This window comes from Prionailurus viverrinus, chromosome B1 (genome assembly GCF_022837055.1).
Source record: "Prionailurus viverrinus isolate Anna chromosome B1, UM_Priviv_1.0, whole genome shotgun sequence".
Taxonomy (NCBI): domain Eukaryota; kingdom Metazoa; phylum Chordata; class Mammalia; order Carnivora; family Felidae; genus Prionailurus; species Prionailurus viverrinus.
The window spans coordinates 73,620,171-73,647,750 of record NC_062564.1 but is presented as its reverse complement, the minus strand read 5'-3'; the positions used below and the strand labels follow the sequence as shown (position 1 = coordinate 73,647,750).

At 36.2% G+C, this 27,580-nt stretch overlaps 1 protein-coding gene across 1 annotated transcript in view; it reads right to left on the bottom strand.

Annotated features, from left to right (window-relative positions):
• Nucleotides 1-21,057: 21,057 nt before the first annotated feature.
• The window catches only part of DCHS2 (dachsous cadherin-related 2), a 250,293-nt gene continuing 243,770 nt past the window's right edge, over nucleotides 21,058-27,580 (bottom strand). The window contains exons 19-20 of the mRNA XM_047857633.1: nucleotides 26,826-26,958; nucleotides 21,058-24,431 (exon numbers count right to left, since the gene is read on the bottom strand). Coding sequence (XP_047713589.1) covers nucleotides 21,814-24,431; nucleotides 26,826-26,958 — 2,751 coding nt within the window. The 3' untranslated portion in view covers nucleotides 21,058-21,813. The remainder of the gene's footprint in view (nucleotides 24,432-26,825; nucleotides 26,959-27,580) is intronic.

Sequence of the window (27,580 nt, the reverse complement as noted above, 5' to 3'; positions counted from 1 at the left end):
ATGGCATCACAACACACTTCACAAGGTACAGAGGTGCACAGACGTCTTTCTTAGACTCCGTCCCTCCTCCGCCCCAGGCAACTTAACGCTTAACCAGCATTACCTATTTTCCTCTAGATGCACTATCTTCCTAGGATTGCGGAATATTCTGCTGTTTATCATTTGTTTTCATTTTTTTCTTCTCAAAACAATCTGCTTAATTCTTAGACAAGGGCTTTTAAAAGAATGATGTGGAGGTGGTGAGGTGTAGGGGTGGGGAGGACATCCCTCAGCAGAAGTGCTTGTGAAAGTGGACACAGATCAGTTTGCAGGTGGAGCCACATTGTCTCTGCACGCAGTCTGCCATGCTTAACTGAGGATGGGCTCTTCCTCTACCCATCCCACTATATTCGTTAGCGCGGCATAATGCTTTTGGAATCAGCACGGGTACACTGGGAACCTGCTGCTTGCCAGACACTGATTGTGGGCTTGTGATAGTTCATCCTCGTGAGAAAATTGGGGCTTGCTTGGTGAGAGTGAACACCATACCCTTTCTTTCCCCCCACCTCTCCTTGAAGGAAACCTCATGTTCCAAAGAGCCAGTAGCCACCAAGCATCCCTTTTCCTTTAAAGGAAGGGACATGGAGTTCCATAAATGTGACTCTTCCCTACATCCAGGATGGTTTTATTACCGTTGTAAAACAGTTTGCAGCATACAAAGCATTTCATATACATTCTCTTATTTTTAAACTTCCTTCTGTTATTCTTTTTTTAAATTTTTTTATTCTTATGTATTTATTTTTTACTTCTTTTTTTTAATATGAAATTTATTGTCAAATTGATTGAGGTGCAAAATACACTTCCTTCTTTTATTCTGGAGGGAGAGTGAGTGGTTGGGTGAAGCATCTGTGGACCCTTAAACCAACCCATTTATCAGTTGAAGTGACACAGTTTAGGGAGAAGTATCAGGTGAGCAGCAGTTAGCTTACAGGGCACATTCTCAGTTATGGTTAAAATGCCCACATGACAGGGGCACCTGAGTGGCTCAGTCAGTTAAGTGACAAACTCTTGATTTCAACTCAGGTCATGATCTCACAGTTTGTGAGTTGGAGCCCCGCATGGGGCTCTGTGCTGATGGTGCGGAGCCTGCTTGGGAATTTCTCTCCCTCTCTCTCTGCCCCTTCAGAGCTCTCGCTCTTTCTCTCTTTCAAAATAAATAAACATCTAAAAAATAAAAAATAAAATGCCCACATGATAAGAAGGCTCAGCTATTTCCTGGGAGGGCTACAGCAGTTAAATAACAAGATAGACATTCTACTGTTACTGTACCAAACAAATCTCCCAGATTTGTACTGCTTTGGAGACATACCGCCTCTTATTCATTTTTTTTTTTTTTTTTTTTTTTGCATAGGGCAAGTGAAAACACAGACATGATTAGGAAATCAAGGACTGAGCTTCCAACAAATGCAATTAAGGCCACAAACAAAACTACACTTCATTATGAAGTTGGACTGTGACATGATTATTCCCTGGGTGCTTTCTATGGGTCACTTGCCAATCAGAAAATGCCACATCACATTCATCACGGAAACAAGGGACTCTTTGCTCGAAATTAAAATGTGTATTTAACCCACCCACCCTGCCCCGGCAGTTCTCAGGTTCTGTGGTTCACCCCTACTAATGTAGTACAGCGACATGACTGCACTCACTCTACTGGCATTCTTTGTAATGTGAAAGAAAAGAAAAATCATTGGCAGAAGACGCTGATTAAAGCATACTGCCCAAAAAATTTTCCACAGCACTTGAATGCTTGGATTCACTGCTGCAGTTTGCATGGAGAAAGCACTGTCCTTTAGAAGAAAAATCTGTTTTTCTAAGTTAGAAGTGTGAACTTAGATAAAGTCATGCTTTTCACGTAAAGTCCTTTTATGTGATGTTGATATTTATAATCGGTACTATGCATTTTTAACTAAAATATCTCACTAACAACCCAGCTGTCTACTGAAAGTTTAATATTTAGCCAGATCTGCTTCAGAATTTTCAAAGTAGTAAAATATTACAAACACATTGGAATACCCAATGCCCCTGTCTTCTAATGGTAAACATCATTGCGAATTTGTTTATTTTCCGAAGCATGTATTTATACTAAGTATACTACACATATACTACATATGTATACATTGACAGAGAATTTATATAGTCTTGTTTTTCATGTTTTAAATTTCATGTAAGCATGTCATATGGTATTTGTTACTCTGCAGTGTAATATTTTAGAGACTTATTCATATGGAAACAAATACCTCTAGCTCACTCAGTTTAACTGGTGAATAGCATTATGAATATACCACAGATATTTGTCAATACTCCTATTGAAGGGCAATTATATTGTTTCCAATTTTTGCTTTTAGAAATAGTCCTGCAATAAGCATTATTATGTGTCTCATATGCATAAGAGAGATTGTGTCTAGAGTATACATAGAAATGGAATTAACTAGGTTGTCAGAGAGACTATCTCCTGCTTTACTAAATATTGCCAAACTACTCTCCACAATGGCTATAACAACTATAAATATATACATATATGTTTGTGTGTGTATATATATGTATATATTGATACATACATAACACTGTAAAATTCCCACAAACATCATGTGAAAGTTCCTGATTCTCCATAGTCTTGCCAACATTTTGTACTGTCAGATTTTTATAGTTTTGCCAATCTGATAGGTATGTAATAGTGCATCTCATTGACCATATGAGCTTCCTTTGCTTGTTCTTTTTTTTCTTTTTTTTTTTTAAATTTTGTTTTTTAACATTTATTCATTTTTGAGAGTGGGAGAGACAGAGCATGAGCTGGGGAAGGGCAGAGAGAGAGGGAGACACAGAATCCAAAGTAGGCTGCAGGCTCTGAGCTGCCAGCACAGAGCCGGACACGGGGCTCGAACTCACAGACCACGAGACCACGAGATCACGAGATCATGACCTGAGCTGAAGTCAGACGCTCAACCGACTGAGCCACCCAGGCGCCCCTCCTTGTTCTTTTTCTATTGAGCTATCACTTTCTTATTGATGTTATAAGTTATGGATATTAAGCCTTTTTCCATAATATATATGTGTAGATGCCTTCTTCTGGATTATGGATTCTTTCATCGCTTTCATCATATGGTGTCTTTTTTTTCAATACTCATTCCTAATTTTGAAGTAATTATATTCATAAGTTTTTTCTTTTGTGTTTGTGTGTTTTGTGTCTTGTTTAATGAAATCTTCCCTAAAGTCATATTCTCCTATATTTTCTTTTCAAAGTTTAAAAGTTTTAATTTTCACTTTAATTTTGTAAGATGGAGAGATTCAATTTCATTTTTACACAAATAACTTATTAAGCACCACTTATTAAATCATCCAACCTTTCCTAATTTAGTAAGCCATCTTCATATGAGATTTTCATACATATTTTTATTTCTAGGCCTCTCTATTTTATTCTATCTCTTCACATCTGGTAAGAAAAGTGACTCCTTCTCCCCATCCTTTCTTTTTGTTCAATATTATCCATTATTCTTGGATCTTTATCTTCTGTATGAATTTTTAAATAACACTGTCCAATGTATAAAAATGCATGTTGGCCTTTTGACTGAATTGCATTCAGTTTGTAGATAAATTCATAGAGAATTACAGTTTTCAAATGATTGAGTCTCCCCTTCCATTCATGCCTTCGCTTAATTAGGTCTTTTATTTCCTGCAATAATATTGTTAAAATTTTAAAAAATGTCTTCAAGATGTTGTGAGATTTATTCTTGGGTATCATATAGTCCTCATTATTATGAATGAGCTTTTCTTCTATTGCATATTTAGTCAATTACTGATGGCATATAAAGATGTTAATGATATTTGATGCTGATTATTTATTTATAAACCTGCTGAATTCCTATTGGTTTTAATAATTTATGCATAGAACCCCTGTTGGGAGGGTGGTATTGTCTATAGATAAAGACTGTTTTGTCTCTTTCTTTCCAAATGTATACCTCTTATTTCCTTTCTCTAATCCTATTGCATTATATACAACTGCAAGTACACTTTAAAATAGTAATGTAAGAAATCTCTCTATTATTCTTGACATTCATGGGAATGCTAATTCCAGAATAGATCTAATGGCTATCAGAGTAGTACTACTGTCATTAATAGTGGGATGTTGTAAAAGAAAATAATCAGAGTCGTGGGCAGATTGGTTTAGTTCTTATTCATGAGATTGAGTACTTACCTTTAGGTTCTCAAGTTCCTCAGCTTACTAGCAGCCCAAATCCCAGGTGATTAGCAACCTATCTTTGTCCACCCTTTTATGCGGTGAGGGAGCTCAGCAGCCCTACTCAGCCCCTGGCATTAGGCACTTAGCCTAATAATGATTCTCAATTCACATAGACCCTTTTTGGCACTTTCCTGAATGTCCATGTCTAGCAATGCCTACTTCCTGGAGCAGAGCAAGCCCAAAATTCAGCCACGCACATTCTGTTGAATTTATGTTCTACTCTGGTTCAGTATCTTGGGAGATTTTTCTCTAGCATACATACCTGGAAATGGAATTAACGAACCTGTAGGATGAAGTATGTTCAACTTTACTAGTTGGTCCATGGTCATGGAGATGATTATATTGTTTTTGAACCTATGTCATTTTTACTTTTATTTTTGATTAAAACATTTAATCTCTTTTGCTATTTGCAGTGGAACTGAAACAATGTGCAAATGTTTATAGCCATTTTGTCCAGAAATTTAACTAGTTTTATTTTTTAGATAATTTTCTTTGTATGTAAGAAAAGGTGAGAATCAGAAAAATTATACTTATAATGTGTACGTAAAATAGTTCCTAAATTATGAATTACCTACAGATCCCAATACAGGAAAACTACCTGTCAAGTTGCCATATGGCTTGTCATTTGTAGAACATGATCTGCAGATAATAAAGGATGGGGCCAAGTTGAAGTTCATGATTAAAAAAGTAACTTAGACGTTCTTAAGAAACTTTAAAGTATGAGGCAATGTAGCAAAGGAGTTAAGAGCATCTAGTAACACCAGTGAGTTAGACTCCAAGCTCTACCAATTACTAACTCTTTAAGCTATTGCTTCCTTACTGGTAAAAAGGGACCACATTAGCATCTACCCTAAAGGGTTATTTTGAAGATTGAACAAAATAGAGTACACATAAAACATTTAGCAAAATGTTTAGCACATAAGGAACACTCAATAAAATTTAGCCATTATTTATTTAAGTTCACAAAGGTTAATATATTTCCCTTTTATGTGACATGTAATCTGACAATAATCTGAAGCCTTTTATTTTCATTACTTTCAATTTGTCCATTTCATAAAATTAAGCACCTATGCTTTTGGTAATTAGCATGTAATATAGAGATTTCCCAGAGTATTTAGATAGGAAATAGAAAATATATTCTTAAATAAATTAAATTAGAAAAAGTAAAACTTTATAAAATAAATGAGTTTTTTCTTTATAAATGAGTTTTGTCTCATTGTTGAGAACTACTTTAATATTCTAACAATAGGCAAATTATTTCTGCTACATTATCTGAAGAAAAAAATTACAGATTAGAAATGACAGAAAAGGAAATAGGTAATTAAAAATGAAGAATAAAAATCCAGTTTTAAAGACCAAATAAAGATTCAGTTATTAACATTATAACTTTTTCACCTTCTGCTTAGCACACAGGCAAACCCTACCCTGTGAAATACCACTTAAAACTGGTCAATTCATGGTTTAACCAAAAAAAAGTATATTTACAAAGTAGTTTTATAAGTGAACATGTAATATGAAACACCATCTAATTCATGGTGTTATGGTGATAGACACTGGGTCATTTCAGGAACTGGCCTGACCCTACCTCTCTTACCACAAGGTTGAATATGGGGGCCAGAGAATCCAGCCTCCTGAGCATGTGATTGGCTTAGAGATTTTTTTTTTTTTTGCCATGAAAAATGTTTAGTCAAATTTATCACTTATTTCCCTTATTGCTTCCATATTTTGACTCTTGGTGATTTTTCCATTTTCAGTTTATAAAAGTATATACTCAGATTTCTTTCTTGTATTTATTTGTGTAGCTTATCCAGGTGTGTAATATGAAGAATAGATTAAGTTGATCTTTTTTTTTTTTTTTTCTTATATGGCTCTCCAGTTATCCAAACTCCACTTATGGAAAAATTCTTCCCTTTCTTCACTAATCTGATGTGCTGCCATTATCATGTTATATTTTCATATTCTCTTAGTTCTTTCAAGATAATGTGTCATTTCTCTTTGAATATTTTTAATATTTTTCCTTTTGCTTGATAGAAAATTTACTGTGATGTGTCTGGCTATAGTTTTTCTTAATTTTTTTTTCTTATCATGTTTGGGGTTTGTAGCACACTCTGGTGATTTAATGTCAGTTTGGGAAGATTCTCAGCCACTATCTTTTTAAATATTGCTGCTGGCCTATTCTCTTCATTCTCCTTTTGGGATTCCAATTACACACATGTTAGACCTTTAAACCATGTTCCATACATGTCTTATTCTCTCTTCAATATTTTCCAAAAATTTCTCTAGGTTTTAGTTTGTGTATTTTCTTTTATTTATCTTCTAATTTACTAATCCTCTCTTCATCTGTGTCTAATCTCTTAAACATATTTGCTGAATTCTTTATTACATTTTTAGTAATTTTTAACAATTGACAATTATTGTATTTATTTTATATATCCTTATTGATTACACTCTACCTATTTAAAATGTACAATTCAATGGTTTTAGTACATTCACAGATTTGTATAACTATTAACCACAATTGAGTTTAGGACATTTTTATGACTCCAAAAAGAAATACCATACCCATCAGCAAGCACTCCCCATCTTTTCCAAATACTCTTAGTTCTAGGCCCTGTTAATTTGCTTTCTGTCTGTATATATTTTCCTATTCTGGATACTTCATATGAACAGAATCATACAATATGTCTTCTGTGACTGAATCGTTTCACTTAGCATAATGTTTTCAAATTCATCTGTGCTATAGCATGTGTCAGTACTTAGTTCCTTTTAATTGCTAAATAATATCCCATTGTGTGGCTATACCTTATGTTTATATTTTTATCAGTTAATTGACACGGGTTATTTCTACATTTGGGCTATTATGAATAATGTTGCTATGAACATTCATAGACAAGTTTTTTTATGAACATAACTTTCATTTCTCTTAGGTATATACCTAGGAATGGGATTGCTAGGTCATTATGGTAATAACTTCATATATATTTAACTTTTTGAGGAACTCTTGGACTGTTTTTCATAGACTGCCCTTTTTTATATCCCCATCAGTAGTATATAAGAATTCTAATTTTCCACATCCTCAGCAACACTTATCATTATCTGTATTTTTTATTATAGCCACCCTAGAAGGTGTGAAGAGGCAGTGGTATTTCATACTTTGCAATTTACTTTTCCTTTTTTTATAGTTTAAAAAGTGATTTTTATGTTTTCTACTTTATAATCTTTTTATAGTTCAGTTCTTCCCTGAAGTTATCCATTCAGCGTCTAATTTCCTGAACAGTTAAAGCCCAAATAGGATAATGTGAATAATATGAATCTCCTGTGTGTCTGTTTCTATTATATTTTTTCTTTTAGCTTTGGTCATGTGGCCTTTTCCTCAGTACACCTAGCCATTTTGGATTCAACATAGATATTATTATGAATAATCACAAATGTTCAGAATAATTTTATTCTCTATAGAGAACTAAATATTACTTTTGACAAGCAGTTAGAGTAGGGACAGATCATCATATCCAAATATGGAAATGATTTTATTCAAATCTTGGCTACAGGCTTCATGAAAGCTTGTGTTTTCTGGTTTACCCTTACTGCTGGGGTAGCTTCTGGGAGTTCCATTTTATAATAGGCTGGTGTATTTACCAGAGCCTGTCTTCCATGATACACCTTTAACTACAATTTTTGTCCCCATAAAATTGTCAGGGGCTCTTTTTAGTCCTCAAACCCTGTAGTTGACATTTTCCACACAGCCCTATGGGGGTCTGAGACACAGTATATCAGGTATACCTCTCTGTGTTTCTATTCTCTCCTAACTCATGGTTTCTCTTCACTACCTTAGCAGTTCTTTGATGGTTCTTACACACATGAAACACAAAACTGTTTTTCTTTTCCTTATTATTATTACTCAGCTTTTGATTTATTCTCAGCAGGACAGTTGCTATATAACAAGCTAAGCCATCATTACAGGAAGACTTTGCATGCACTTGGATTCATTTTGGATTTTCTATTCTGTTCTAGTAGTCTATCTAGTTCTGCACCAATGCTATCCCCATTTTAATTATATACAACTTTGTGATATAATTTTATATCTGCTAGGGTTGATGTGTGCATTCTTGCACACACACGTGTGCACACACACATACACAGCTCATATTTTTTTCAGTGTTTTCTATTCTTCTTTGCGTTCTTGTTTATTCTTCAAGATACTGTACAATGAAGTTACTTAATTCCAGAAAAATTTGGTATTTGTATTAAGATCAGGTTAAATTTATAAATTTACTTAGGAATAATTGACATCTTTCTAGCATTGAGTCTATCTAAAAACATCTAGTTAAGTCTCCTCTGTGTCCTTCAGAAGATATTATAACTTTCCTCGTATGGGTATTAGGTATTGTAAAGGTTTTAGATTTTTTTCTGGTGTAAATGAAATTTTCTTTTCCATTCATCTCCTAATTGATTATTGTTCATGTATGTGAAGAATATTGATTTGCTTTTTGCATATTACAGTTATAGCTTCCAAATTTACTGAATTACTTCATTAGCTTTACATCAATTATTCTGAGCTTTTCAGAAATAACAATATAGCATACACAAATAAAATACTTTTAACCTTGTTCTTTCAAATTCTTATGTTTCTGTTTAGTTGTCCAGACTAATTTCTGCAATATTAAATTTTGGTGGAGATATCAGGCATATTGTCTTGTTCCTGGATTTTGCAGCAAAAGGTCTAAAGTATCTCCATTGGGGAAGATACTGGCTTTTGGGTTACATACCATTTTATAATTTCAAGGAAGTATCCATTATAAGGATGTATCCATTAATGCCTACTGAGTGCTGTTTACATAAATGGGTGTTATATTTTGTTGTGTGTTTTGCCATTAAAGAAAATTTTCATATTACTTTTTCTTTACAGCTCTATTAATTTGATGAATGGCATTTATTCTTTGCTGTAGAAGCCAGGAAAAAGCCAAGAGGCCTCATATCACCACCATAATCTAATATTGTAGAAATTAGTCTGTACAGTTAAACAAGAAAGCAATTAGAAACATAAAAATTTCTTAAAATTTAATTATCCTTGTCTTTCAGAAATAAATTTTCCACATTATGATGTATTATTTTTTAAAACATGTTTATTTTTGAGAGAAAGAGAGTGGGAGGAGCAGAGGCAAAGGGGAACAGAGGATCCAGAGTGGGCCCCATGTTGACAGCAGCAAGCCTGACATGGGGCTTGAACACAGGAACCGTAAGATCATGACCTGAAGTCAGACATTCACCTGAGACACCCAGGCACCCCTATGATGTATTATTTTTTAATGCGTTAACTTTTGGCTAATGTTTTATAATTTACATACTTGTTTATTAGTGGGAATAGGCTGTAGTTTTCTGCTTTGTGCAGTATTTCTCAGGTCTTGTTATCAACTTTATATTATTTTTCTTGCTTTTCCATGCTTTGGAACAGTTTAAATGGCATTTGTATACTCTAATCTTTAAAGGTTTGGTAAAATTTCATTATAGAACTATGTGTGGAAAGATTCTTTACATCTTTATTTCATCCTTTGAATATATTCTGTTTAGAATCTGTTTACTAGGGTTAATTTTGGTAAGCTATATTTTCCTAGAAAATTATCTTTTTCTTTTAGAATTTCAATTGAATTTGTATTGAGCTGTGCAGAGAAATGTCTTTTGATTTAGACATCTATCATTATGCCCCCTTTAATATTTCTTATTTTGCATATTATTTTATTTTATATACTATTTTATTGTTTTGTATTTTCTCAGATTTATGTAACTGATTTAATTTTTAAAGAACCAATTTGTTTATTAATAAGCTCTGTGGATTTCTTTTTGTTTTTCTTTTTTTTTTTTTTTAAATTTTTTTTTTTCAACGTTTATTTATTTTTGGGACAGAGAGAGACAGAGCATGAACGGGGGAGGGGCAGAGAGAGAGGGAGACACAGAATTGGAAACAGGCTCCAGGCTCTGAGCCATCAGCCCAGAGCCTGACGCGGGGCTCGAACTCACGGACCGGGAGATCGTGACCTGGCTGAAGTCGGATGCTTAACCGACTGCGCCACCCAGGCGCCCCTCTTTTTGTTTTTCTAACTCATTAATTTCTGTTCTTTTCATTTCTTCTTTTTAATTGCATCTTCTTCCTAATTTTGATGCTGTTTACTCCTATTTTGTGTCTATAAGGCAATTATGAAGTATTCTATTTCCAGATACTCTTTTTGCTATCTCTGTTTTTCTATAGTTGTAATTTATTTATATTGTGAGGGCATATATTAACTAAATGCTATTCCAACACTACATCCACCATCAACTCTACAGTTCAATGTACTTAATGTCCTTATGGGAAACCTTCCCCAGTATTTCTCAGTTGTCTGAATTCATCCCCTAGTTGATTCTTTAGGAATCAACTTGAGGTCTTTCATATCCATAGCCTCATTTATGACATATATACTTAAAGATAAGTTTAGGTAGATACAAATATTTGGCTTACATTATCTTCAAGTATCTTAAAAATAGCACCCTACAGTTTTCTGGCTTAAAATACTGCTGTTGAAAAGTAAGCCAATCTTAACATTCTTTCCTGGTAAGTAACTTGAATTTTTATCTGGAAGTCCAAAGGATATACTCTTTTTCTGTAAAGCTCAATAGACTTTTTAAATATATCTTGGTGTTAACTGCTCTCCATTGATTTTTATATGGTATTCTTTTTTATTTTTTATTTTTATTTTTTTTTTTTTATTTTTTTTTTTTGGAGTTGTTTTTTTTTTTGTTTTTTTTTTTTTTTGTTTTTTGTTTTTTGTTTTTTTTTTTTTTCTGAAATTTATTGACAAATTGGTTTCCATACAACACCCAGTGCTCATCCCAAAAGGTTCCCTCCTCAATACCCATCACCCACCCTCTCCTCCCTCCCACCCCCCATCAACCCTCAGTTTGTTCTCAGTTTTTAACAGTCTCTTATGCTTTGGCTCTCTCCCTTTCTAACCTCTTTTTTTTTTTTTCCTTCCCCTCCCCCATGGGTTCCTGTTAAGTTTCTCAGGATCCACATAAGAGTGAGACCATATGGTATCTGTCTTTCTCTGTATGGCTTATTTCACTTAGCATCACACTCTCCAGTTCCATCCACGTTGCTACAAAAGGCCATATTTCATTTTTTCTCATTGCCACGTAATATTCCATTGTGTATATAAACCACAATTTCTTTATCCATTCATCAGTTGATGGACATTTAGGCTCTTTCCATAATTTGGCTATTGTTGAGAGTGCTGCTATGAACATTGGGGTACAAGTGGCCCTATGCATCAGTGCTCCTGTATCCCTTGGATAAATTCCTAGCAGTGCTATTGCTGGGTCATAGGGTAGGTCTATTTTTAATTTTCTGAGGAACCTCCACACTGCTTTCCAGAGCGGCTGCACCAATTTGCATTCCCACCAACAGTGCAAGAGGGTTCCCGTTTCTCCACATCCTCTCCAGCATCTATAGTCTCCTGATTTGTTCATTTTGGCCACTCTGACTGGCGTGAGGTGATACCTGAGTGTGGTTTTGATTTGTATTTCCCTGATAAGGAGCGACGCTGAACATCTTTTCATGTGTCTGTTGGCCATCCGGATGTCTTCTTTAGAGAAGTGTCTATTCATGTTTTCTGCCCATTTCTTCACTGGGTTATTTGTTTTTCGGGTGTGGAGTTTGGTGAGCTCTTTATAGATTTTGGATACTAGCCCTTTGTCCGATATGTCATTTGCAAATATCTTTTCCCATTCCGTTGGTTGCCTTTTAGTTTTGTTGGTTGTTTCCTTTGCTGTGCAGAAGCTTTTTATCTTCATAAGGTCCCAGTAATTCACTTTTGCTTTTAATTCCCTTGCCTTTGGGGATGTGTCGAGTAAGAGATTGCTACGGCTGAGGTCAGAGAGGTCTTTTCCTGCTTTCTCCTCTAAGGTTTTGATGGTTTCCTGTCTCACATTTAGGTCCTTTATCCATTTTGAGTTTATTTTTGTGAATGGTGTGAGAAAGTGGTCTAGTTTCAACCTTCTGCATGTTGCTGTCCAGTTCTCCCAGCACCATTTGTTAAAGAGGCTGTCTTTTTTCCATTGGATGTTCTTTCCTGCTTTGTCAAAGATGAGTTGGCCATACGTTTGTGGGTCTAGTTCTGGGGTTTCTATTCTATTCCATTGGTCTATGTGTCTGTTTTGGTGCCAATACCATGCTGTCTTGATGATGACAGCTTTGTAGTAGAGGCTAAAGTCTGGGATTGTGATGCCTCCTGCTTTGGTCTTCTTCTTCAAAATTCCTTTGGCTATTCGGGGCCTTTTGTGGTTCCATATGAATTTTAGGATGGCTTGTTCTAGTTTCGAGAAGAATGCTGGTGCAATTTTGATTGGGATTGCATTGAATGTGTAGATAGCTTTGGGTAGTATTGACATTTTGACAATATTTATTTTTCCAATCCATGAGCAGGGAATGTCTTTCCATTTCTTTAAATCTTCTTCAATTTCCTTCAGAAGCTTTCTATAGTTTTCAGCATACAGATCCTTTACATCTTTGGTTAGATTTATTCCTAGGTATTTTATGCTTCTTGGTGCAATTGTGAATGGGATCAGTTTCTTTATTTGTCTTTCTGTTGCTTCATTGTTAGTGTATAAGAATGCAACTGATTTCTGTACATTGATTTTGTATCCTGCAACTTTGCTGAATTCCTGTATCAGTTCTAGCAGACTTTTGGTGGAGTCTATCGGATTTTCCATGTATAATATCATGTCATCTGCAAAAAGCGAAAGCTTGACTTCATCTTTGCCAATTTTGATGCCTTTGATTTCCTTTTGTTGTCTGATTGCTGATGCTAGAACTTCCAGCACTATGTTAAACAGCAGCGGTGAGAGTGGGCATCCTTGTCGTGTTCCTGATCTCAGGGAAAAAGCTCTCAGTTTTTCCCCGTTGAGGATGATGTTAGCTGTGGGCTTTTCATAAATGGCTTTTATGATCTTTAAGTATGTTCCTTCTATCCCGTGGTATTCTTTTTTAATATGTAGATTCAAATTTTGTTTTTTGTCTGGGAAGCTTTATTGAATTACACTTTTTTGTTCTGTTTCATTTCTTTAGTTTTCTCCTTTAGGAATTATGTTTAGACGTGTGTTAAATCATTTTTTCTGTTCTGCTAAATCTATCATGTCTAAAACTTTTTTTATCATTTTTTCAAATCCATTTGATTTTTTTTTCATTTTTTCTTTCCATTTTTTATTTCACTATTGTTTCATTAATGTCTATTAACTTTTTGTTCTTTCCAGTTTAGTCTTCTGACTTTTTTCTTTTATTTTTAATTGTTCATTGAGCTGTTTTTCTTTTAATGTCCTCTTCTTAGCTAGCCTTTATGTCTCTGAACTTTTCTGATTAATTATACAAACTTTATAGTTTTATTGTTTTCTTAATTTCCTTTAGCCAGTTTTGAAATATTAAGTCATAATTTTCTTTGGCCTTTTGTGCTGTATTTTCTAATGTGTCTTCATTGTATATCAGCACATCATTCAGAGAATTTGACTTTTTGCTCATAATATATTGCAATTATTTTCTGTTGCTCATGCTTTACTGAGATGGGGCTTTCTATTTTAGGAAGTTACCACATATGAGTGGTGGCATAACAGAATTGTTTTCCTAGATTCATGGCTCTAGGGCCCCCTCTTCTCTTATTTCTGCCAAGCATTTATAAGTAGGACCTCACTGTACCTTCTACTTTCTCTAGTCCCCTTTCCTGCTTTGTATCTAGGATTTCTCTCCCATTACTAATCATATAAATTTAAGTTCTACTTTTGGTAGACTTTATTTAGTGTGAGATTCTATTCCTCTAGAAGGCAGTTTTGGTTGTATATTTCCAGAAGCTCTGGGAACTTAAACACACCAACATAATATACACTTTAGTCTTTCTACACTTATCTGCAGTAAAATGGGTGCTCTGCAGCCCTTCTTTCATAATTAATCTCAGACCTGCCTGCTACATTTCTTCTCCAAGAATAGAACTTCCCTTGAGTAGGTAAGTACTTTTGCTGATTCTTTGTTCTCAGGCTCAAAGAAAATGAGAGATTCCTCCATTCTCCCCTCTGTTACTGCCAATAGTTGGTGCTTTTACTTACCTGCCCAAATTCTAGAATTTGTAAGAAAGATTTCACTGTAAAACATTTTTTTAATGTTTACTGATTTTTGAGAGCGAGAGACAGAGCACAAATAGGGGAGGGGCAGAGAGGGAGGAGGACACACAAGCCCATGCAGGCTCCAGGCTCTGAGCTGTCAGCACGGAGCCCAACATGGGGTTCAAACTCAAGCTGTGAGATTATGACCATGAGCTGAAGTTGAATGCTTAACTGACTGAGCCACCCAGGCGCCCCAGAAAGATTTCACTTTTTGTTGAAGATGCTGTACATGAGTTTTTACTTTTACTGTTTTATATTCTCTGTTCGGTACAGTGATTTGGGAAGATTTAAAAATCTACACTGATGTTGCCATGTTGCTCCAACTACAATCTAAACCACTTTCTCTACTTTGCTTTTGGGATACTGCATATCCTTATTTTCTATCTTTCTTTATTATTTGCTGGATCTTCTATCTTTTTTTGACTTCTTGGTCAGTGCTTCAGGAATCAGTCCTGGGATCTTTTCTGTATTTCCACTTACTCCTCAATTATCTCTCCCAATCCCATGACTTTACTATCTATAATCCAATGATTCCAAAAATTTTCTCTATAGCCCTAAATTTTCTTAAACTCTACACTCATGTCTAACTTTCTCCAAACCTTGTGTTCATTATCAAGAACTAGCAACACTACTTTCAATATATATCTTGACTCTGTTCACCTTCATATAACAACCTCACTGAGCTATAATCATCACCAGCTGAGATTACTGAAATAACCAGGTAACTGGGATACTGTTATTGCACTAACTCCCTCCCCACCCCTTTGTTTATCCTCCACAAAGTAGCCAGTTACTCTTTTTAAAATATAAATCAGATAATGTCACCAGTGACTTCTCGTAACCCTTGGAACGAACTCTGAAGCTTTTCATCACAGTCTACAAGGTCCTATAGGGTGTAAACTCTAGTTTCCTCCAGGATCTCACTTCCTACTGTTTTTCCTCCCACTAGTTCTAGGCCACGCTGGCTTTATACTTTCCCAAACACTCCACGTGGCTCTGACTAGGGCTTCTGTATTTGCTGATGCATGTACCTTCACTGCTTTCCCCTTTACATGGCTCATTCACTTCACTCAACTCAAATAGCATCATATCCGAGACACCTCCCCGGAACATTCAATTAAAACAGTATTGCTGTATTCCCTTACCACCTTGTCAATCTTTGCTTTTCCTTATATCCATCTTTAGTTTTCTTTATATCATAACACTTAACATTACTTGAAAGCATATTTTTGTTGTTTTCTCCCTCAGGAAAACATAAGCACTGTAAACATACTGGCTTTTTCTAGTCTGTTGACTCCTAAGTTCCCAGAGCCCAGATCCATGCCTTGCCCACAAGAGGCACTAAGTAGTAAATATTTGTTGATTAAATTTATGAAGTATTTCTCAATTATCATTTCTTATAACTTATTACAGTGCTTTCTAGTGTCATAAGTTCAAATTTAATACTCTTACCTTTGCCTTTATATTTAAAAAAGGTTTTTGTCACCTTTATTCTTTGCTTTTCTTCCAGTTCTTATGATTTAATTTTAACTTTTACTCATTAATACAACTATGATTAATTTTTGTTTATGGTATGAGGATAAATAACTCCATATTTACCTCCTCCCTATTATACACTTATTAATAATCTATACTTGTTTAAAATATCACTTTTTGCACATACTGGGTATATGCACATATAGAACAGCCTTCATAAATTCTTCATATTGTTTTTACTTTAAATGTTAATAAATTTTGATTTTAAACATTCTAGGCATATCTACAGAACTGTACTCTCTTTTCATATTGACAGAACTTTATTCTGTTAGCCATAGGGCAGCCATGTTTATTGCAGGATCTGAAATTAAATTAAACCAATGTGCTTGATCCCATAAAATTGTTGCCTCAAACAATATGTTTTTGAACATCATCAATAACTTGTTTCTATTATGTCTAAAACTCACAAGAAATATATGAATATTATGAGGAAGGGAGAAAGAAAGAGAAAATAAACCAGATTACAGAAAAAAATTGATTTTATCTAAATATTCTATAATATTTTGACAAGATCTTGAACTTTCTTTCTGCCTTGTGATTGGCTAAATCACAGAACTGTGTTAGAATTCACACCTAATGGGTTCAAGGAGGCCCATGTAGCACACCCTCACATTATAGCACCCCCTGTGCTAATTCACATATGTATTCATTCATTCTAAGAAACATCTGTATTTCATAATACAAGTGGAGACCAGGCCTTTGCCCTGAGGGCTTACTATCTAACAACGAAATCCATGTATTTAGCTTTCTAACCAAAATAATGTTTTCTCATTCAAGAGATGCACTTTTGCATCTGTTACTTATTTGGTATGCTTTCTCCCTTTCTATTACTCACTTCACAGTTTTGGTTTAGCAAATATATTGGGTGAAATGAGGAAAACTATGTAGACCAAAACAGTAGGAAGTGCTAAATTGTCATCAAATAGCCAAGTGCTGAGTTTATAAGAGAAAGGTATAGTTTGATACTCCAGCCACTTTGGGCTGGATCATTTTAAGACTGCCATAATCAAATTCCACATTTGATCTATATGAAATCAAAATAATTTATACTGCCAGAATTCAAATAAAATCCACAGTGTTTGAGAACTATCAACCATGCCTGTATGTTATATTGTGGTTTAAAAATGTCTATAAAATGTGATATTTTAATATAAATCACAACTATCAGGCAAGCACTCATTTTTAAAAAAGATGAGCTGCCTGAAAAAAGGACCAGGTACTAAAATCCTATATTCTGCCCCAACTGTTTTTTAAACTATCCACTACTTGATAAATGTGTAAAGTCACCCACTTAAAATTGTGTCACTCTAAATGCCAGTTACGTGGAGTGAGAAGTAAGGTAATAATTCCCAATTTTTTAATTCTATAATTCACACACAAGAAATATACCTCCAAACAAACAAAAAAAAACAAACACCACAACAAATTTGCCTTTCATGGTACAATGTATTCTAGGTCATTGTTACCTAGCTTTAGGTTCACAGCCTGATAAACCTAAATTTTCAGACAATGAAGGGAGATACTTGAAAGAAACAGAAAGAAAGGACAAAAGAGATTCCTTAAAAGAAAGAAAGGAAGAAAGAAAGAAAAGATTCCTCAACAAGATGAACCTACAATGGACAAGTGACTCAGCAAAATCTTTACACTTAAAAATAGTTTTTACAAGTCCTTCCCTTTTGCCTTCTTTCATTTCTCTACCTGTGCCCTAAAACTATTCCTTTTTATATTTACTTTTAAAATTTATTTATTTATTTTTAAAATTTTTTAACGTTTATTTATTTTTGAGACAGAGAGTGAACAGGGGAGGGGCAGAGAGAGAGGGAGACATAGAATCTGAAACAGGCTCCAGGCTCTGAGCGGTCAGCACAGAGCCCGACGCAGGGCTCGAACTCACAGACCGTGAGATCATGACCTGAGCCGAAATCGGACGCTTAACCGACCGAGCCACCCAGGCGCCCCTAAAATTTATTTATTTATTTAGAGAGAGTGCGCACACACTCATGCACCCATGCTCGGGGGAGGGGCAGAGAGAGAGGAAGACTGAGGATCCCAAGCAGGCTCCACACTCTCAGCACAGAGCCTGACAACAGGGCTCTGTCCCACAAACCATGAGATCATGACCTGAGCCAAAGTCAAGAATCAGACAGTCAGCTCACTGACCCACCTGGACACACCCCAGATTTAGTCTTCTATTTCCTCTTTTGGCCTTCCTTCCTACTCTCCTTCCATCCCTATAATGGGTGTAACCTACCTCCAGTGACTTATGTTGGATGCCTAGTTTTGGTCACAAGCAAAGCTATAGCTTCACTGATGTTGGTATTCCTCTTGGACAGAAAGATCTTCCATCCTCTCTTCAGCTGTGACCAAACAGATGGCGCTATGTACTTTGGAGCTCAACCAAAACATGCTGTGAAGATAAACCCAATGAGTTTACCCATAATATCATGTGAAAAGCCACTAACCATATTCACGCCATACACCTGACTGCTTTGAAGTATATCATCATCTTAGATCCTTTTGTGTTTTTTACTTTTTACTTAATGTTAAGGTATGTGTAAAATGGCAAAACAAAAATAACAAAACATATATTTGGATGGAAATAGTTTTAAAATTAATTAATTTTTAGGGTGCCTGGGTAGCTTAACTGGTTGAGCATCCAACTTTGGCTCAGGTCATGATCCCACAGTTCGTGGGTTCAAACGCCACGTCAGGCTCTCTGCTGACAGCTCGGAACCTGGGGTCTGCTTTGGACTCTGTGTCTCCCTGTCTCCTCTGCCCCTCTCCTGCTTGCACGTGTTCTCTCTCTCTCAAAAATAAACATTGAAAAAAACCTTTAAAATTAATAACTAATTTTCATCCCTATCATTCTGGAAAACACAGCAAGTAGGGTTCTGAAACTGAGGGTGAGAAGCACACCCCTGTCTCAACTGGACAGCGACACACAGACCAGGTATGCATGCACGAACGCAGCCAGTAGTTTATAGGACATTTTAATATTCTTCGAGAACAGTCAAATGACCAAATCCCTAAAGATACAGGCATTTTTTCCCCCTTTCTTTGCCCAGGAATCTGTTTTGGAGGCCAATTCAATGATTACTACTAGGACATGGAATTTTGATATCCATTTGGTACTGATTTACACCAGTATTTTTAAGGCTGCCAACAAGAAAGTCCAGAATTTCAGGCAGCCAAAATTCCACAAGAGACAACTGTCTTTTATTTTATAGCTTATGAATTTGGGGCTTAATATGATTTTCCACTAACAAGTTCTGTACCCCCTCCAGAGTGCTAAAGCCGGTGTGTAGATCAGCAAAGTAACACAGAACATATGAGGCAAGTTAATATTAAACTTGAAGGAAAACTATACAAATTATATTGTTTACTTAGGAAAAAAGCACTCTAGTTGAAAGGGCCGATGTATGATTTATTGCAAACACTCAGCCAGTGTGTTCCCATTTTCAGTTTAACTCTACTAGCAGCAGTGGTTTGGTGGCCGTGTGGCATTGGATACGGTATAATGAAGTCGTCAATTAAAAATCCACTAGATATTGGTAAGGAATAGCTCTAAATACTTCATGTCTTCTGTTTTTATTAAATGTCTAGAAAAATGCAGAATTATGTCCGGAATGGGCAATAAATCATAGGCCAGTAACTCAGGGAAGAATTCGATGGATGACTCTTGTTAAACAGAAGTAAATAAAGAACCTGTTTAATTAAAAACAACAAAATGTTTTTGGTTCCTAGAAATAAATCTGTTACAAAACAACACTTCCATATATAATTAGGGAAAAAATCAGTGTACTTTCTTTCAAAGTAATCTTTTGAAGGAAGCCAAGGAGAGAATAAATATTGGAACACTGAAATGATTAATGTTTTTTAGGAAAACCATGAAATCTTCTTCCCTGTATGCCATGAAAAAAAGAAACATGCATCCATCCTTTAATTGTTCCATGACTAAATGACTTTCCCTAGGATTCTAGGCTCGTCCAAAAACCTTCATGTTTTATATAATTTATGATATGATTTTATACACTTGTTCCTGATCTAAGAGTCAGAAGATATGTAACTAATAAAATCAGCATAGGAAGTCTTAGAATTATTTACCTACAAAACCAGGTATCAAACATGGCATCCTGCAATGTTTTCCAGCTAAGAGAAGTAGCTCATGGAATTTTACAGATGAGGCCTATTGAAAAAAATAAAGGAAATATTTCTACAGCAGAAGCTCATATTAACTATTAAGAAAACCATAGCAGGGGCGCCTGGTTGGCTCAGCTGGTTAAGCATCCAACTTAGGCTCAGGTCATGATCTTGTAGTTCATGAGTTCAAGCCCTACATCAGGCTCTGTGCTGACAGCTCAGAGCCTGGAGCCTGCTTCAAATTCTGTGTCTCCCTCTATCTCTGCCCCTCCCTACTCGCTCTCTTTCTCTCTTGAAAATAAATAAACATTAAAAAATTAAAAAACAAACAAACAGAAAACCATATCAGATGCCTTCTAGGCTTGACATTGGGATCCTAAACTCTTATCCCAACGCCTGGTTGTGTTGCCTACCATGGATGACTTCTGGACCATCAGCAGCAGCATGCACTCTGCTTTCCTGAAGGGATAAGAATCTTTGAAGGATTCTCGGGCTCACCAGAGAGAAGGATAGAACATTACATGTAAGCACCACATAACACCACTATATATCTGAAATAGTAGCTGTACAAAACAGAAGTATTTTCACCATGTTTCCAAACTGCTCTAATGACAGTTAAAGCTAAACATGAATATGAACAAATGGAAGAGAGACTTCTGACATCCATTCTTAACTTTTATAGTAGAAATATTTATATAAAAAATCTTCATTTAAAAATATATTGCTAAATTACTCTATGAAATTTGTTATTAGCTAATAACATAATTTTATCTATGCAAACTTCTAAAAGTGACTCTGAATGGATAAATTATTTCACACCAAAAGTTATTGTATCTCAAAGAAAATAAAATGAAGGAATTTCTACAAATATTAATCTTCAGAATTTAATGTGTATACCTGTACCATGTTATAAGACAGAGCATTGAAAAAAAAAACTCATTGTATTTATAAAGAAGGCTAAGGAAATATATCTTAGGTGGCAGTCAACCATATACTTATTGCTTTTATCAATCCTGGCCCTCTATCAAGAACATGCATTCTGGTTCATTTAATCAGGAATAGTTTTCTTATTTGGTACAGTTATGACAAATTTCATTCTTAACTTCTCATTAGATTTCCAAAAGACACCACATTAAAATTCAAATTATGGCAAAACTCTGTAAGTGTAGCATATGGGGAAAGTAGAGAAATACATCTCTAAACATATCGGATCTACAGAAAATCACTTCATTTTAAAATCGAAGTTTATCCTCCCCAGTTTCTCCTTTCCATTATTTTTATACTCATTCCTTATTCAGTCTTTACTAATTTATTTTAGATATAGCAGTATAACCAGCAGTAATGTGACCAGACTGCACTATACTTATTTCCATATATTTTCATATAAGCATTTTGGCAGTCAGTCAAATTCATTGTGTCCTTTGGAGATCTGATCATAGAGAAAACTAATGACAGAATATACACGAGTTATATACACAAACTTGAGTCCTGAGAGCAAAACATAAAGGTTAAAAGAGGGGGTAACTTCTCATTAAGGCTGAATGAAATTCAAGAAATTTAAATGAGGAGGTTCTGAAATGCCTCACTACGTTGTAGCCAATCTTAAGAAGCTAGCCTAAGAATGTCTTGTTCAACCATTCATGACCATTGGTGAGTGAGTGTTGGGCATCACAATCATGTTATATTTGAACTTCATCTTCTGCTTTAAGTTCACGGCACGTACCACTTAGATGTGTTCCTAATGATTCCCCATCTGAAAACAGTGGGGTCCTGGCAGGGGTCTGTGTGGCCAGCAGGAAAAGAGATGGTGAAAAGCTAGGGGTCGAGGCTTCCGGCAGAGAACTGAGATGGTAGGGAAGGGGGGAGTGTGGGTATTTCTGGAGCACTTGACCTGGGGTTCTGGCTGGCATTCTTGGTGGAACTGCTTTAATCCCAGGCTGGGCTACTGCTGTTATCAAAGGTGGTGGAATAACTAAAGATTTCTCTTTTGGAATGCCCGGTGTATGTAGATGTTCATCCTTTAGTTTTGCAATATCATTAAATACTGAGGCAAGAGGTTGGAACTTGGGTTCCCAACTGAGGAGATTATCCCAGTGGTAGCTGCCTCTCACATCATGATCAGAGGTTCTCTGGGTGGAAAGCGCTGCACACCTTGCTTCCTGATCATCTGAAATAAAGATGAACTCTCTCCTGACATCAGCCAGGATGTTCTCTTTTATCTCTCTCTTCTTTAGTGTCTGGGGTAACACATTATTTTGAGCATAGGTTGTACCACAGCCTTCTTTATCTTCCTCAAATGTATGGCTGGTTTCTGCTGTTTCAGCAGTGACCACCACATCGGTTTCTCCAGACAAGCAGGAGAGCTGATCTGAGTCCCTCGGGATTCCAGAGTCTGGGACCCTGGATTCCCGATCACTCAGAGCTGAGCCAGAGTCCTTTCTGTAAGGATGCTCATTTATCCTCTGGATTTCCTTATCTTCTGCACTTTCTCCTTCCACAGAACAGTGGCCGCTGGAGTTTGAGTGCCTGTACAGATTCACAATGTCTTTCTCCATGATACTTATTAAACTCAACCACTCAGGCATGGAGTCCACAGACACCGCCTCATTACGGCACTCATTAGCTTTTTGGAAGGGCTTGAGCATGCTGCCATCTGTGGTCAGTCTCAAATTGATATCTGAGGATGATGATGTTTTCTTTTCTTCATAATTGTTTGTTGTGTCTTTTTGTTTATGCCTTAAAATCAATACAATTAGTATGAAGATGAGTATCAGAAACACCAAAAAGGAGACTGTGACGCTGATGGAAAAGCTGCTACCTGATATTGCTGAGTGTTGTCCTTCTGAGAAAGAAGACACATTTACAAAAACAGCACAAAATGTAAACTTGGAGTCCGGTTTGGGGCTATGAGCGATTATTTTCATTTCAATGGTGTCTTGTTCACGGACTTGACTTCTTATCAGGGGAAGTGCTCTAGTCAAATAAATATTTCCATTAGTTTTATTTACTAAAAAGAAAGGAGATGGAGTTTCCAAAGAGTAAAGAATAACTCCATCAATACCAGCATCTGCATCTGATGCTTCCACTTTGCCAACCAACTGTCTTATTTTATTCTTTTCTGGAAGGTTGAAAAAATATTGATCTTGAGTAAAAATGGGTTCAAACTCATCTATCCCTTCAATATCCACCCAAACCATTGAAGAGGCTGCTGAGTCCCCTTTGTCTTTTGCCTGAACTGTGAGGCAGTATTTATTGTCATTTTCATAGTCAAGGACTTGCTTAGTGTGAATATCCCCTGTTAAAGGGTCAATGAGGAAGGGATGATGATCACGAGGCATCCCGTGAGTGGTGGAACAGGGCGATAAAATAGAATAGGTCAATTCTCCATAAGGACCTGCATCAAAATCCAAAGCGTTTACGGAACATACAGTGGAGAAAACAGGGACATTTTCAGGAACAACACAATTTAAGTTTGAGAACATAAACTGAGGTGCATGGTCATTATCATCCAGGACATTGATAAACACAACCGCAAAAGAAAAATGCTTCCTTTCTTCATCTGAAGCTTGAATAGTTAAGGTGAATTTTGTCGTTTCTTCATAATCCAGAGGTTTAATCAAATAAAGAACTCCAGTTTTTTCTTCCAAGTGAAAATGCCCCCTCTCATTTCCAGAGATGATGTGGTAGATGATTTCTGCATGTGGACCCACATCACGGTCGTTTGCAGAGACCACAGTGATGTGACTCCCTAGAGGGGTACTTTCCTTGACATGGGCATGATATTTCAGACTGCTGAATTTAGGTGGATTATCATTGACATCAAGTACTTCTATTGATACAATGGCTGTAGAGCTCAATGGAGGGCAGCCATGGTCAGATGCCACAATGACAAGGTAATGACTGGCAGCTACTTCTCTGTCCAGGCTACGAAGCAACACCAGGTAACCAGCTTGCTTATAAGGATCTTCTGAATGAATGAAACTAGTTTCTACATGGAAATTATTCTGTGAATTACCACTGATGATCGAATAATCAACGTATGTGTTTTCACGGGTCCAGTCACGGTCCATGGTTGAAAATGTGAGAAGCGTGCCTCCAATTTGAGCATCTTCACTCAAGCTAAGATTATAATATTCTACTGCAAACTCAGGGGCATAATTGTTCGTATCTTGTATTTCTATTTCTACTAAGGTAAGAGCGCTCAGGTCAGGAATGCCACCATCACTGGCTTCAACGAGAAGCTGAATTGTTGATATTTTATCCAGAGGTAATACAGGATTGATAGTAAATATTGTGCCTGAAAAATAAGACATAGCATTTCAATGCTGTGAAATTACATTTTCATGATCCACTTGTCAGCAAATATTTATCAAATATTTACTAATGTGTTGTTTTTATTTGCTAAGTTTGTTATTTAAGTTACAACCAAGAGTAACTCCAAAGAGAAATTTTAAATTATTAGACTTTTGTAACACTTGAGATCCAGAAGTAATACTCCTGGCAGTCACTCTATTAAATATATGTGCTGTTGGAAGATGACTTTGCTACAAATGTCTCTTAATTTTATTTTTGTAAAATAAACTGTTCCATTACTATTTCTTAAGAAAATATATTCTTATTTGAAAAGCATATACTCCATTCTACTACCCATAGACACATGTATAGAGATATTCTAGAATAAGCTATTTATTCTGGAAATACTGGGTGACGTTCAGTCTAGTCAAATGAAGGTAATATATAGGATAATGCAGATTTTCAACTATTGCTTAATTATAAAGGTGTCTTTCCTAAACCTTTTTTGTTTTTTTTTAATTGTTTTTAACGTTTATTTTTTTATTTTTGAGACCGAGAGAGACAGAGCATGAACGGGGGAGGGGCAGAGAGAGAGGGAGACACAGAATTGGAAGCAGGCTCCAGGCTCTGAGCCATCAGCCCAGAGCCCGACGCGGGGCTCGAACTCATGGACTGCGAGATCGTGACCTGAGCTGAAGTCGGATGCTCAACCGACTGAGCCACCCAGACGCCCCTAAACCTTTTTTGTTAATTCAGTAAGTGGCTTTTTCTCTTATTGATGAAATATATTTAACAAATTTTGTTGTTTTTAATATAGAAATATGTAGTTAGGGTCCCACCATGAACTAACTTGATCTGATAACATTTAATGTTTTAAAAACCTCCTAATCAATATTGTAATTGCAAAGTATTGATAACACATGTCAAGGAAAAATGTTGCCAGGATGGAGTGCTCAGAGGGACCACCTTATACACTGTGACGGGCTGTGACCAGGACAGCAGCTGATGTCACCTGAGCACTGTGCATCCCCCAAAAAAGAGAGAGAAGAAGAGATCTTAGAGCCAAATATCTGACATGTTTACATCCATACAGCAGCATTCACCCACAGCCTGCATGGCAACATGACCGACTTGTTGCAATCCTCCATGGGCCGCACACTGGTCTTTGGTGATTAAATTCTTCTTTAGGGCAATCCTGAGGTTAATTGTTTATTGAGATATAGTTACCATATGACAGCATGTTATTTTCAGATGTAAAACTAAGGATTCTATACCTGTATATATTGCAAAGTGATCCCCACAATAAGTCTAGTTACCATCTGTCATCCTCAGGTTAATTTTTTATTATTAAAAAAATGTTTTTAGTGCTTATTCATCTTTGAGATACAGACGCAGAGCATGAGTGGGGGGAGGGGGCAGAGAGACAGGGAGACACAGACTCTGAAGCAGGCTCCAGGCTCTGAGCTGTCAGCACAGAGCCCGACGCGGGGCTCGAACTCAGAAACTGCGAGATCGTGACCTGAGCTGAAGTTGGACACTTAACCAACTGAGTCACCCAGGTACCCGCTGAGGTTAGTTTTTAAATCAGCTCTCACTTATAAAATAATGCAATGGTGGGTAGAAATGGGGAACACATAGTGTGACATGTCCCAGGACCTGTTCTTTTCTGGAGGGTGCTCTGCTAGGGACCTTGTTTTCCTAATGATAATATCATATCAAATTTAGTTTTTAATTTCTATTCATTGCTATGTTTCCTCTATACAATTCTTAACTGTTCTAATCTGAAATCACTTGCCTCAGTGCATTTCATGACCACAAGTGACTTGCTCTCTGATAAAAAGACAAAGAGCCTTGGAAGGCATCAAATAAACCAGAAAAAGTACCACAATAATTTTTCTCAGTAGAGATGCGCAAATCATTTCCCTTTTTCAATTTTTTGTCCTTATTGAATGTATTATGCTATTACTGAACCTTTTGTACTTGGCTTGGAAAAAAAGCTTCCACACTCTTGTAACATGAAGTCCTCAGTACTAAATGAATCCCTTCGACTGCATTCTGTTGCTTGTTGAGGCCTGGGATAATTACCCAAACTGTCTTTACTTGGACTGATCAACTGGGTGTTTACTACATTGGGGTCTCTGAAATCTGCACATTTGCCAGCATGTAATCAATTCCTTTTGCTTTCCAGCCATTGAGATGTTGGAGAAGAGAAATAACACCAGGGTTTGCTACCACAGCATTTGATGTGCAGAGAAATAAGAAGGGTGGCATCTATAATACCGGGGGCGGGGGGGGGGGGTGAGGTGGAAGCGTTTTAGGAGCATTTGGAAAAGATTACTGCAGCCTTCCACCCTGTAACTCGAACCTACGAACACTAAAGCCACTATGAATAACTCACCATTCATTGGATCAATTGAAAATTCCTTTGACGAAGAAAGGATCCTGTAAGAAATGTTCTCATTGCTTTCTATGTCTGTGGCTCCCACAGTCAGCACTGAGTACCCTACAGGCACCGATTCGGGAACAGTGGCCTGAAGGAAAAAAGACAGAAATGAGCCCTGTGCTTCCAGGCAGAGATATTTTCAGGAACAAGGCCAGAAAGTAAAAATCACTGTATTCATTTTGCTTATGGAAAATACACACATTAATTTATAGAGTTGACATATTAAGAACATTATTTTGTAGACCTAGAATTCAGAAAAACAAAATGAAAAAAAGTTTTCATTTACTTTTGAGTTTTATTATGACAAAAATTCCATCTAAATTATTTCTGCATGGTAGAGGATAGTTAGCAAATTCACTATTATAGTATTACATTATGTACATTGTATAATTTAGCAAGCCTTCACAGAAAATCATTACTTAGGTTAGTTTCCTTTCTGTGTTTATGCTTCAACCGTGCATTTGCTACATTCAGAAGTCCTGACGCCCATTTCCAAGTATTTAGCTGAATGCTATTATTGTCCTTACTTCTATAAACATACACTGAGCTCTACAGCAAATCAAGTTTCCACTTTACAGTTTTGTTCATGACTTATCTCTGCAAAATGTTCATCAATATATTCCAAAACTATCTCTAGGAAAGAAAGGGTTTTCCCAAGTTAACTGCTGAGAATCTAAACCGCCTTATTGTCTGGTAGCTTTACAAATATT